Source organism: Strix aluco, chromosome 1 (genome assembly GCF_031877795.1).
Source record: "Strix aluco isolate bStrAlu1 chromosome 1, bStrAlu1.hap1, whole genome shotgun sequence".
In the NCBI taxonomy this organism is placed as follows: Eukaryota; Metazoa; Chordata; class Aves; order Strigiformes; family Strigidae; genus Strix; species Strix aluco.
The window spans coordinates 115,670,423-115,682,968 of record NC_133931.1 but is presented as its reverse complement, the minus strand read 5'-3'; the positions used below and the strand labels follow the sequence as shown (position 1 = coordinate 115,682,968).

At 43.3% G+C, this 12,546-nt stretch overlaps 1 protein-coding gene across 3 annotated transcripts in view; it reads left to right on the top strand.

Moving 5' to 3' along the window:
• ADARB2 (adenosine deaminase RNA specific B2 (inactive)) overlaps positions 1-12,546 on the top strand; it is a 317,822-nt gene that overhangs the window by 269,291 nt on the left and 35,985 nt on the right. For all 3 annotated transcript variants that reach the window (XM_074832022.1, XM_074832041.1, XM_074832032.1), the window contains 2 exons: positions 439-607; positions 7,564-7,715. In XM_074832022.1, coding sequence (XP_074688123.1) covers positions 439-607; positions 7,564-7,715 — 321 coding nt within the window. The remainder of the gene's footprint in view (positions 1-438; positions 608-7,563; positions 7,716-12,546) is intronic.

Genomic DNA, 12,546 nt, shown 5'->3' with positions numbered 1-12,546 from the left:
AAGTGTTACTTGCATTTTATTTAGTACTTATAGTGTAACAGCAATGAAATCTAACATTACAAGGAGTGTGTGTTCCCACCAGAAAATGTCTTCAACAGCTCATAAAAAGCTGGCCATTTATCAGCACTGCAGGACATCTTTATTACCTCCCTACAGCATATGCTCTCCTATGATGTAGTTATTGATTTAACAAGTAAACTTCGTGGCAAGCTTTTATCTTGGAATTAACAGCAAGACTGAAATAGAGCCCTTATTATTCTAATAACACAGTGATGTGAGATTCCTGCATATTCCAAAGGCCATATCATCACCTTAACGAGCATCCCATTAGGGCTGTCTGAGCTGCCACATCAAAGCGTGGGCTGTAAGGACTTTAACAGTCATGATATCATACTCATCCCCAGCAATTTCACAACCCTTCTGTTTTTCTTCCTACAGGTTTGGACATCAGGCAAGCTCAGGTTATTGTGCTGTCATCGGGTACCAAATGTATAAATGGGGAGTACATTAATGACCAAGGACTTGCAGTCAATGATTGCCATGCAGAAATTGTGGCAAGAAGGGCATTTGTTCACTTCCTCTACTCACAGCTGGAGCTACACTTAAGGTAACTGAATTCTGTTGATGCTTGGTGGAACAGATCCATCCTCCAGACATCTGAACTGTTTGCTTCTTTATGTTGTTTTTTCTGAGTCTTTAGCTGATGAAAGACCAATACACTGCACAGAAAAAAAAGGAGACAGTTAGATTGTCTAGAGTGTTGGGTCATGAGCTCCTTTACTTCAGCTGATTTTCTTTCAGTAGCTATTAGATATGACTCATAAAGTTGGGTTTTATGAAGCCTGATGATTCTGTACAAATCTTTACGTGCGGGCTTATTAGCATCATTCACTGGCCAGAGACTGGAAGGGGGTCATTTTGCTCACCGCAGACATTTTCCTGTCTTCCTTGCTGCTGCTGAAATAATCTCAAAGAAGTGATTTATTGATCATTAACACCTTCATTGACTCACTAGAGAACCAATGAGTGTTAACAGTACGGTAAACTTTGTGCCAAAGTTCAAGATGCTATCACTCACTTCTTCTTTACGATGTTTTAAAATGTTATAGCATGTAGAATCATTACAAAGGAATTATTGTTCCTGTCTTCAGCCAAACCCACCTTGTTACCATTTAAATGGTTAATGAGTCGTATACTGCCTGGAAGCTGGTAATAAGTGGGGTACTGCAGAGGTCTATCCTGGGACCTCGCTAATCAGGTCTATCAACAATCTGGAAAATGCTATGTAGTGCTTGGTTATAAGCTTTGCAAAGGACACCAAACTGTGGGGAGGACCAGTCAATATGCTTGAGGGCTGGGTTGTCATCCAGGCAGGCTGACAGGAAACTCAACAAGGACAAATGGGAAGTCCTGCACTGAGGAGGAAAGAATAACCTGCAACAATACAGGCTGGAGCCTTACTGGCTGGGGAGCAGCTCTGCTGAAAAGGGACAGGGTTTGGAGGCAGACAGCAAGCTGAACATGAGATAGTAGTGTGCCTGGTAGCAAACAGGGTCAATGGGATCCCAGGCTGTACAAAGAGGCAGTCAAGGGATGTGATCACCCCCCACTACTCAGCACTCATTAGACCACATCTACAATACCATGTGCAATTTTGGCTCACCCAATACAGGAAAGACATCAACCATCTGAAGCAGGTTCAGCAAAGGCCACCCAGATGCTCAGGGGCCAGAGCACTTGGCCTGTGTGGAGGGGCTGAGGGAGCTGGGTCTGGTCAGACTGGAGATGGAATGGCAAACCCAGCAGAACATATGTCAACAATACAATGGAGCTGGCATCTTTACCAAGATGCACAGTGGGAAGATGACAGACAACAGGCACACACTGAAACAAGAGAAGCTTAGTCTGAGTATTAGGGCAAACTGTCCCCAAGGGAATAGGCAAGCAGTGGAACACGTCACCCAGCAGGGTTGTGCAGTCTCCCTCCTCTCTTGGAGGTTTTCAAAACCTGAGTGGATAAAGCCCTGAGCAACCTGGCAAACTGCTTTGAACAGGAGGTTGGGCTGGAGACTTGAGGTCCTTTCTAGCCTGAATTATCCTATGATCCTATGAAAACTGAGCAGAAGTGAAGCTGAGGTGGCATTTGTTGTCCAAGGAATGAAGGAAGCAAGGAAAGAAAACAAACAAAAACCCCTTTATCTATAGGTCATTCTTCTGCCCTCTATTCTTGCTTGTATTTTCATGTGACTATCTGAATGCCATTAACCTCAGTGCAAAAACTCCCTTTGACTTCAGAAGGTTTTGCATCAGGTCACAGACACAAGAATTATTCTGAGCAGGATTGTGTGTTCTTGTGAGCACCTATGATACTGTTGCACGGAAGCAACGATAATAGAAATAATGGTTATTTTCACTTCAGTCTGGAATTGAAGAAAAGAGAGTATATTGAGTAGATGAGCTTGGCTAACAAAGGGGGACAAGAGCCTTGAAGGGTTTAATCAAAACCAATATTCTCTCTATTTCAATCTAAATTGCTTTCAAGTTTACATTAAATTATGTTTTCAGCAGTGTAGAAGCCCTAGTACTTGCATCATGCTATAGTCTCTTGGGAAACAAGTGCTACCACTGTGTCTTAAGCTATTGTATTGATCCACCTCCCTAACACGTTCAGTCATATTATTATTTTATTTGGATCAATGTTAACAGTCTTTTAAGAGAATCCTCAGTGCAGTACAAGTTCTGTTCACAATAACTTCAAATCACTCTCTGTTCAGCCCAGAGCAGGCACCACTGCTTCCCTGACCAGCACACATGATAAAAATCTCAACCAAAATTGTCAAGTCTAAGCACCTTTGAAAGACAGAGCTGGAGATATTGTCAAATCAGATTTTGCTTCCTTAAAGTCCATGGGGAAGCAAAACTGTGTGTTATAATACATTCCTTAATTCTAGTATTTATTGCTACACTCAGTTTTATGCCATCATCGGGAGCTTTGTCATATGGTGAGCAAATGGGGGTGTTCAAAATGAAATGAAAAATGCGTTTCTTGCATGTTGAAGTCACATTTACCCCTTTTTCTCTAGAAAAGGAGAGCAAACTCTCACTGGCAGAGAAATGACATGGTGCTACCGCATAGCTAAAAGGACAGGTTTAGGACAGACATGTTAACTCAGCTCCACTGCGACTCCCTGCACACCAGCTCCTCAGGCCTGGGGGAAACACAAATGTGGCTTCTGCACTGTTATGCATTTGCATTAACCTAGCCCAAATTAAAGTCCTCTCCCAGGTCAGGAACCTGTTGTACAAAATCACCTGTGAACTGAGACCAAAAAGATTGTTCCGTAACCCAAAAAAAGAATTAAAGCATACTTCTTGCCTCACAGAGCTAAAATTTTCCATCCCTCCCTATGGAACCGGCAAGTTTGTTCTGTCAAGAGTATTCCCTATTTTCCACACATCTTAATCCCACTAAGCCTACCCACTCAAAGCAATCTCTGCAGCAGGATTTCAAACTTCAGGAACTTCCAGTGCAATGATTATTTTTCTATATGATGCTGTCCTTGAAAAGGAATGAGTTTTCCAGAATTTACAAATATTACCTTGACAGCAAAACACGTCCCTGCCTAAGTGTAGCATGAAGGCTTCAAAGAGCAGGGAAAAGAAGGCTGGAGAAGCTAGGACCAGGACAGAGAATTAATGGCCAGGAGAGATGGATTCACTAAGTTGAATTTACTTCTTGACACCTGACACCTCACCTGAGATGTCTAAAAGTTAGTCAGTTGAGTGTGAACTAGATCCCCAAGGCTCCTTTTATCACCAGTGGAGAGAGATGGACATCTCTGGAGTGGGACTCAGCAGACCTATTCAAGTATCTATTGTGGGTGAGATTAATTGCCACGTACTTGGGAAAATTTTTTTCCATTTCTATAAAGAGTGCATAGGGTGACTGCTTCGGATATTTAAACTGTAGAACAATACCATCCACAAGCCAAAGTTGCAGCAATATGTAAATTACTTTTTTTTCGCCTTCTCTTCATATTCCTAAATATTAGAGGTGTGACTTTCCTGACTTTTCTTGGGATAGAGAATTCCAGAATGGGAACTTTATCCTCTCTAAGAAGTGAGAGTGACAAATACTTCAAAAGGGAACTTTCTTTCAACAATTCATTGTCTAGAGCTTGAGTTAAATAAAAGCTAAAAGCACAACTAAAAACCTGACAGCTTCTAACCAGTCTGATTAAAACCTTAGCCCTCCCAGATTTCATTTTTATGACAACCATAATCCTCCAGTCCTCAAGACTTTCACGGAAAAGATGAAAAGTAAGACGTAAATTTTCTGATGTACAAAAGGACAAGAAAGACCTTTTGAGAAGCTTTTGCTAAAAATCACCATCAAAAAGTACATAAATACCTTAGTCTGATTCTCTTGCAATGACAGCAGTAAAATTCACATTGATTTCAGTGGGATTATTTATACCAACTGGCCAGTAGGGAGGAAAAGAAAATCCAACTCTTCTTTTTTAAAGAAAAATAAAACTAATAGCCTATTCTTAAAATAAATCAGCACCATAGCAATCTTGCTGCTGTAGTGGCCCTGCAGGTGCCAGAGGGATGATTTTACCGGAAGCTAAGTTCTTCCAGTGAGTCAGATGCAAACCACTGTTTATTTTATACATAAAAAGCAAGGAATAGTCTTCACCCAATGCAGTTAAGTTTTTTTTTCTGGAAAAAACAGCTGCTTGTTATACACATACTATTTCGTATTTTTGTCCTACTGGACACAGCTCCTTCCCTTTTAAGCCTTTTAAGCCTTTTAAGCCTGCTGTTAGTTCCTCTAGGATACCGTGCTGTAGGATGTAATACTAGAAACATCCCGTACATAGGTTTACATGCTAAAAACAGCTCCTCTGCTTCTCTTTTAGAGAGCAAGGCCTTGTTTCAGAAAAACGCTTCACATACATTAAACTATAAGTATGTGTTTAAGTATCTTCTTGAAGTCAGCTCAAATTATATGCATGTGTTATGCTAAATAATGAACCTAAGAACAAGATTAGAATTTAGCACATTCTTAAATGTTCCTCTTGAATTAGCCTCAAATCCTAACTCTCCCACAGAAATTCATAACAGGCAAATCTTTAGAGGCAAATTCTGCTCTTCTAGCCACTCCCAGCATGTGGAAATGACACTTTAATGCCACCCCCTGAATGAATGACATTTGTGGGCTCACTGTGGGCTTCTCTCTTCATTGCTTTGTGCAGTTGTGTACGGCTGTGCAAAGTGGCATTGCTAAGGGCTGCTACTGCGAGCTCCTTCTCCCCCGTCACAGCTCAAAATAACTATCCCAGAGGGACAGCAGAAGTGTACTGGTGCCGGGGGAGAAGTGGCTTTGGTGAACTGCATCTCGTGCTCCACCTGGACCATTTTCACAAGGTTCCTGGGTCCCCCTGGGCTTTGAAATCCCCCAAGCATCCCACACACAAGGATGTCTGCTAAGCCACAGCAGCTGGTATTGCATCCCAAACTCTTTTATAACAATACTCTCAGAGTTTCTTTATTAAACCTGTTCAGCCACTGTGTCGGGATGAATCTCATGTTTGAGTTCAGCCCCCAGAAAACCATCCCAAAGGCAGGTCAGGACCATATGGGATACAAAGGATCTCAGCCTACCGGAGGAAGAGTCAAGCTGCCTTGCCCTCCAGCCCTGCCATCTATTTTTAGAACAGCTGTCTATCACCCAACCCATCAGCCACACTGGCTGCAGACCCTTCTTGGTACTGAGGGAGAGGGAAAAGCACAAGGTTAATCAGTGAAAAATAATGAGTAAAAACAGGATGGGTGCTGATTACTGTGGACTCCTCAAATCCAGCCCAAAGAATGACTACTCCAACCCTACATAGCAACTGTTTCTAAGTACTGCAGGCTGTCCCCCACTCTGGTGAGGTTTAACATAATAATAGCAGGCATTAGGACTGCACAGCTTTGTATTCTCTCAGCTGATTTTGCAGTGAATTATTTAAAACTAACTGCAATTGCTCTGAAGTCCAAGCAGCAGAACTTACAGGTATTTTATTATTTCAGAGGCTTGTATCAGGGTGATAATATAATTAGTGCAGTTAGGAAATTCCAGCACAGCCAGCAGAAAATGAAGGAGCTGCATGTGGCAGCCCCAGTTCAGCAGCCAGTGTGGCTCCCTGTCCCTGATAGGTGAGCTAATGTGCCTGTAAATTCCTCCTGACAGCAAACGCATCCCGGCATCAAAAAATGACAAAACACCCAAACCATGGAAGGGTGACAGCCAAACAGCTTCAATAGCACAGAGGCTGCACCAGGAGAAAACAGGCAGAGGCAGCTTGGATTAAAGCCAAGGACTTGCTCCGAGGCTGAGTAGAAAGCACCCCTGTTTACACTAACAGGAGGCAGAGAAAACAGCAGAAATCGCTTTGGTTAATGGGCTGTCTTATAGTGAATTAAATAGGTAGGATCCTGCCTTATTAAGAGCCTCCTAGGAAAATCATCACTTGCAGGTGCCGTTCTGTTCAGAAATATTCCTCAAAAAAGACCCTTGAGTTTTTGAGGGAAGGACCAGGGCATGAGAGGGAAAGGAGTCTTATCATAATTTCACTAATCATATTTTCACCTTCAAAATTTTAATTACAAGCATCACCCAAATGTACATATTAGAGGCAGCTGTCTGTCAGAGAAACCACCCATGTCTTCCCAAATGTAAATCATCGGAGGAACCGCACGACAGCATAGCCTTCATGCGAGCTATTGCTGCAAACTGCAGGACTGGGAGGGTTTGGCCTCCTGGGCAGCTGCTGCTAATGGAATATGTGCACTGTGTCCCCATCTAGCTGCTGAACCACTGCAAAGATAAAAGCTTCATCTCAGTAAGTATCTTTTTCAACTCAGCTGAGAAAAGCCCGCACAAGTTTTGTCCTCACTTCTCGGGATGGCTTCTGATTTCCAAAAATGCCAAGTGACCAAGATGGCACTGCTGGCTTAGATGGAGCACCCATAGGTGGCTCTGGTTGAATGGGGAAGAAAAGCAATGCCTGGGGAGCAGGCAGGGTTAGCAGGGGCTGTAAAATCTGGGTGCTTTATTAGAGGCCCTTTTCAGTGGAGCATATAAACACACATCTCAGTTGCTGTGATGTTAATGGGATTTAAACACGTGCCCAGGCATTGTGATGAGCAGAACTGATTTGTTCACATGAGAGCCTAAAAGAACTTTTCCTTCTTTCATGCACCAGAACCTCTTTAAAATCAATGGGTTTATGCATCCATGCATGTGAGGAAGGAGAGTTACCCTTCAAAAATCCACGTTTAATCATTAGAATATATTCTAGGTAAGCAAGCCAAAAGCACTTTGACAGTTTTGACCCCCATTCACACATTTCTTCACTTGGAGAAGCTTATTGTTTTTCACTTGTTGTCACTAGGCAAAATATACGATGCCAGGTGCTAATAAAAACAAACAACAGAGGGAGAAAAACAGAGAGAGAGAGAGAGTTTCTGATTTGGCATGTAACAAATGACCTGGAACCTCTTTTGTGATCATAGCAAACGGCGAGAAGACTGGGAGCGATCAATCTTCGTGCGATTAAAAGAGGGAGGCTACAGGCTGAGGGAGAACATCCTGTTCCATCTGTACGTGAGCACTTCACCCTGCGGAGACGCGCGCCTCAACTCCCCCTACGAAATCACAACCGACTGTAAGAAAAAAAATTTTCCCTCTCATTTTTCCCCTTTGTGTGGCTTTTTTCTTTATTATTTTTAAGATCAGTCCTTCTTTCTTTCTTTCTTTCTTTGCTTGCAGAAAATGTTTCACTTGAGAGCAGAAACACTACAGGCTTTGTGGCATGTATGTGTCTGTGCAACTGGTCCCATGTACTGGTAGAAGGTGTGCAGGGAAAGTCAGAGCTGGGTAAGGCAGGGGGAGGCTGCCTTGTGTTCCTGAGGCTCAGTGGCTCTGCTAGGGAATATGTCCCTAATAGTCTCATCTCCTGCTAGGAAATGCACCTCCAGCAGTAAATAAATGCCTTGGGAAGGTTCCCCATGGTGAAAGAGATACTTGAAGCTATGGCCATGGGCTGGACCAGAGGACCAGGACTCTAGCTGGTGATGCATACTTTTCTCAGGGTTCAGGCAGCATGTACGACTTGAAGGGCTGCATTTAGGCTAAACCTGAGCTGTCCAGGATGCAGCAACTGTAGTATGAAGTAGAGCAATGGTATGATATGATATGATACGATATGATATGATATGATATGATATGTCACATCTGTAGTGTTGGTTGAAGGTCAGACTCTCCAAATACCACCTGCCCTTGCAGTGGATAATGTCAAGACCCTTCTGGAAAGGATCCTTCCCAGGCCCTCCTGCCTATGTCAGATCAACTGCATGGTCACTGCATGGCAGATGGGCTAGATGGAGACCACCAGACCAGCCTTGGAGTCCCTGGCATTTAAGCAGAAACATGGTTTCCCAGGGATTTGTCCTCTAGAGATTATGCTGCAAGTGAGGTAAACAAATCAGATCTTGAGACAGTGTGTGTCACCAACAGGCCTGTGTAGCCCATGAAGAGACGTCCTGTCTCCACCACATGACCCAGCACTCTCATCGCATCACCCCCTCAAATATGCATGTCCCTGTCATCGCCCTGCCATGGCAGAGGCACATCCTTGTTGCATTCCCACTGCATGAGCTTTGCCCCTACCTAGCCACAGGGAATGCCCCCAGCAAGGGGCAGGGGACTGTGGCTTGTTATCACAGGTGTCTGTCACCCTGTGATCCAATGCGATGTGCAAGGTGCATTCTTATCTCTGCCCCAAGGTATTGCTTCTCGTACATGCATTTTACAGTGCTGTAATACCCATAGTGCTGGCTACTAAATGTACATATAATGAGAAATAGTCCTTGCCCCGACTACCTTGAGTCTGAAGCAGGCAAGACAGAAGAATGGATGGAGGAGGAAACACAGACACAGGAATGTAAAATTAATCATCCAAGGTCACACAATGACCTAACTTCCTCACAGGCAAATCCATCAAACAGTAGATTTGCTCCTGGTTCTTATTTGTACAAGTTATTTATTAACGATTAGGTATTATTCTTCCCAGACTGAAATCTTTTTGTCATGTGTGAAACAGCAGCTTGCTGGGACGAGAAAGCAGAATGCACCTATTCAGGAAGGAAATACACTTCCTTACCTGACATGATTTCTACATTCTGTCAGCAGGGTTTATAACATGAAGAAAAGCAAATAAACGTTTAAAAGGTAAACAGCAAATTGACAAATTCCTGATGAGACAACAAAATGAAGAGACAGCATCATCTTAAAAACAAAATTAAAAATAAAAAAAGTGCCTATCAATATCAAAAATGAATAGTGATTTTTGGCCTTCCACTTTATGTGTGTATCAAGAGATATCTAAAAAGCCTTTATATTTGGTTAAAGGCCCTCATGTTTTCCAGAAGGCAGGCTTCCTGGGGCACCCCTTACTTGACCTCAGAACTGGAAGCACCAAAATCTGTAATTATTTTTAAAATGTGGTCCATTCTTGAGAACAACCAAAGGCTGTCCAGGATGACAGTCCTCTTTCATGCATGAGGAAGCGGGTGCTTTGGGCAGCTGACAGTCAGCTGCCTATTGATATGCAGCTGAACCCAGCCCTGGAGGTGAACTGTACTTGGCTGATGGATTGCTTCAAAAAGCACATAAATCTACCAGCTAATGAGGGAATGCTTCTTTAGATTACATACAGGAATCTGTGATTAAAAATATATAAACACACAACACTTGACACATACTGTAAACCTTTAAGTAGTCACAAAAATACTTTTCATGTTGGTTATTACACCAATTATTGTCCCCATGCAGAAGCCGAGGCAGAAAGGGCTGTGTGGCTTACCCAAGGTTACACAGTGATTCAGTAGCGGGACTTGAAGAGGCACTACATCTGGTTTGTATTTCACTCTTTTAAGCAGATCCCTCTACCTTTGTCCTGTGCTCTTAAAATAATTTAGCACTGTGTAAAAAGCACTGTTGCCAAAAGCTGTCCTTCAGTGAGATAAGCATTTCCTTTTAGCTCACATTATCCCAGAGACATCTGGGAAGATAAGTATTTTATAATGTTTATCGTTCAGATCTTCTCTTTTCTTTTTTTTTTTTTTTTGCTAAAGAAATAACCTTTCTTTCATCCAGTAATGACAAGAAACTCCAGATGAATGCCGTTTCATTTCTTAAACAACAAAGGAGCCTCTCCTAGAGCTAGCGCAAGCCATCAAACATTACTGATTATTCTCTAAAGATGCATTAACATTTAAAAACGGTGTCTCGCCATGTGGTTTCTGGTTTTGCAAAGGAATATGATAAGCCTTTATCAATATAGGGAGTGAGTAAAATCCACTTCTCAAATCCCCTTCCAAAAATTTCCTGTTATCCACCGTGTCTTCCCAGCACCCTCAGGGAGGCCTCACATTTCCTTATGAGCTTTGTTCTGGTAAAGGAGGAGATAAGCTAGCATGCACTTGAAGCCCAGTTTACTTCTTACAGGGTAATGCAGGATACCAAGTTATTGGCATGTGTAAAAATCTGACCTTACTGTGGTTCATGTGAACAGCTGCAATGCAGAGGAGAGGTCCAGGGAGCCCACCCCCATGCCAGGTTCATGCAGGAAAGTAAGAGATTAGGGACAAAAAGATAAAATCTCACTTTGATATGCAATGATGCCCTTTGTGGATCAGAGGTGAGCTGACTTGTTTGTTGATACATCCTTAGGCAGCTCTAAAAGAAAGGCAAAATCCAGCTGGACCAGGGCTGCTCTGAGCATGGACCATTTTCTAACTCTTTTTTGGTGTCTGTAGGTCAGGAGGCTGGAAGAGATTTTGGAGGGATTCAGGTGAAGATGAATCTTTGGGAGAGGCTGCTACGATCCAAAAGAGTACAGGATGATGCTGAGGGGAAAGGTGCAGGAGCAGGTGGGGACACTAGCCAGGGTTGGTGGTGTTGCAGGAATAGGAGGCTGGGAAATGCCAGAGGTGTTTCAGACAGTTGTGGGAGTTGTTACAAGTTTGTCCTTGCTCATTCTCTATAGTCAGTCTCCTTCCCAACACTCTTTTTCATTCATCATTTTCCAAGGTCACCCACAAGGTTGTAGCACAGCTATATGATGAAGAGGCAGCATGTTCCCAGTGTCCTCACCTCTAATTGCTCCTTCACACACTCAGCTTCTGCCTGCTTCAGTTCAGTGATTTAGGTCAGGGAGCCTAAGACAACATCTCCTTTTCTGGTACCTTCTCCCTTTGTGTACATCCAAGAAAGGTATGCCTGGACTTCTGATCTCTCCTGAGGGCAGTATTGCAGCACCAAGGCAAAGTAGGTTTCCTGGAGGTTTCAAGTGATCTGATGCTCTATTCCACTCTGGTGAGAGCCCACTTGGAGTACTGCATTCAGCTCTGGACCCCTCAGTACAGGAAAGTCATGGACCTGTTGGAGCATGTCCAGAGGAGGGCTACAAAAATGATCAGAGGGATGGTACACCCCTTCTGTGAGGAAAGACCGAGAGAGTTGGGGTTGTTCTGCCTGAATAAGAGAAGGGTCCAGGCAGACCTTTTTGTGGTCTTTCAAACCTTAGAGGGGGCTTATAAGAAAGATGGGGGTAGACATTTTATCAGGGACTGTTGCTGTAGGACAGGGGGTAATGGTTTTAAACTAAAAGAGAGTAGATTCAGACTAGATGTCAGGAAGAAATTTTTTACAGTGAGGGTGGTGAATCACTGGAACAGGTTGCCCAGAGAGGTGGTAGATGCTCCATCCCTGTAAACATTTAAGGTCAGGTTGGACGGGGCTCTGAGTAACCTGATCTACTTTAAAATGTCCCTGCTTATTGGGGGGGTGGGGGGGGTGGGGGGGGCGGGGGGGGAGCGGGGATGTGGACTAGATGACCTGTAATGGTCGCTTCCAAACCAAACTATTCTATGATTCTACGATTCTACATTTTCCACTACAGCACACACAGTCCAGCTCATGAGGTGGAGCTGCATCCATGGGGGAAGCTAGCCCTGTAATATTTGTTGCATATTTTATACCTTCTCCTGAATCTAGGGCAAACTACAGAATAATCAAGCCCTTCATTTGCTAAAGTGCCTTCCTAGCTAATTTAGGGCTTCTTGACTCATTGGCTTTTTTCTTTTAACAGCCTCTTGAAAAGCAAAATGAATTGCTTAAAAAATTGAGCTAATAAATCCTCCACTTCCCTACTCCTCCTTCTCTGGAAGAATTTTACTTCATTCTACATCTTTCTGCTAGAGATGCACTCTCTCTTTTTTACTATATGGATTGCCAAAGAGACAAACAGAATCTGCCTCAGGGCTTGTCTCCATTCTTCTCCCCTGGGCTGCTTTTCTATCTCTTGCTAACATGCTGTATTGCCTTGTACCATTGACTCCTTGATAGCCCAGCTCCTGTTTTATCCCACACTCCCTTTAGGTCTGAAACACACCATTGCATCTGCTCCACATGGGGTCTTCCTCCTGCTTGTC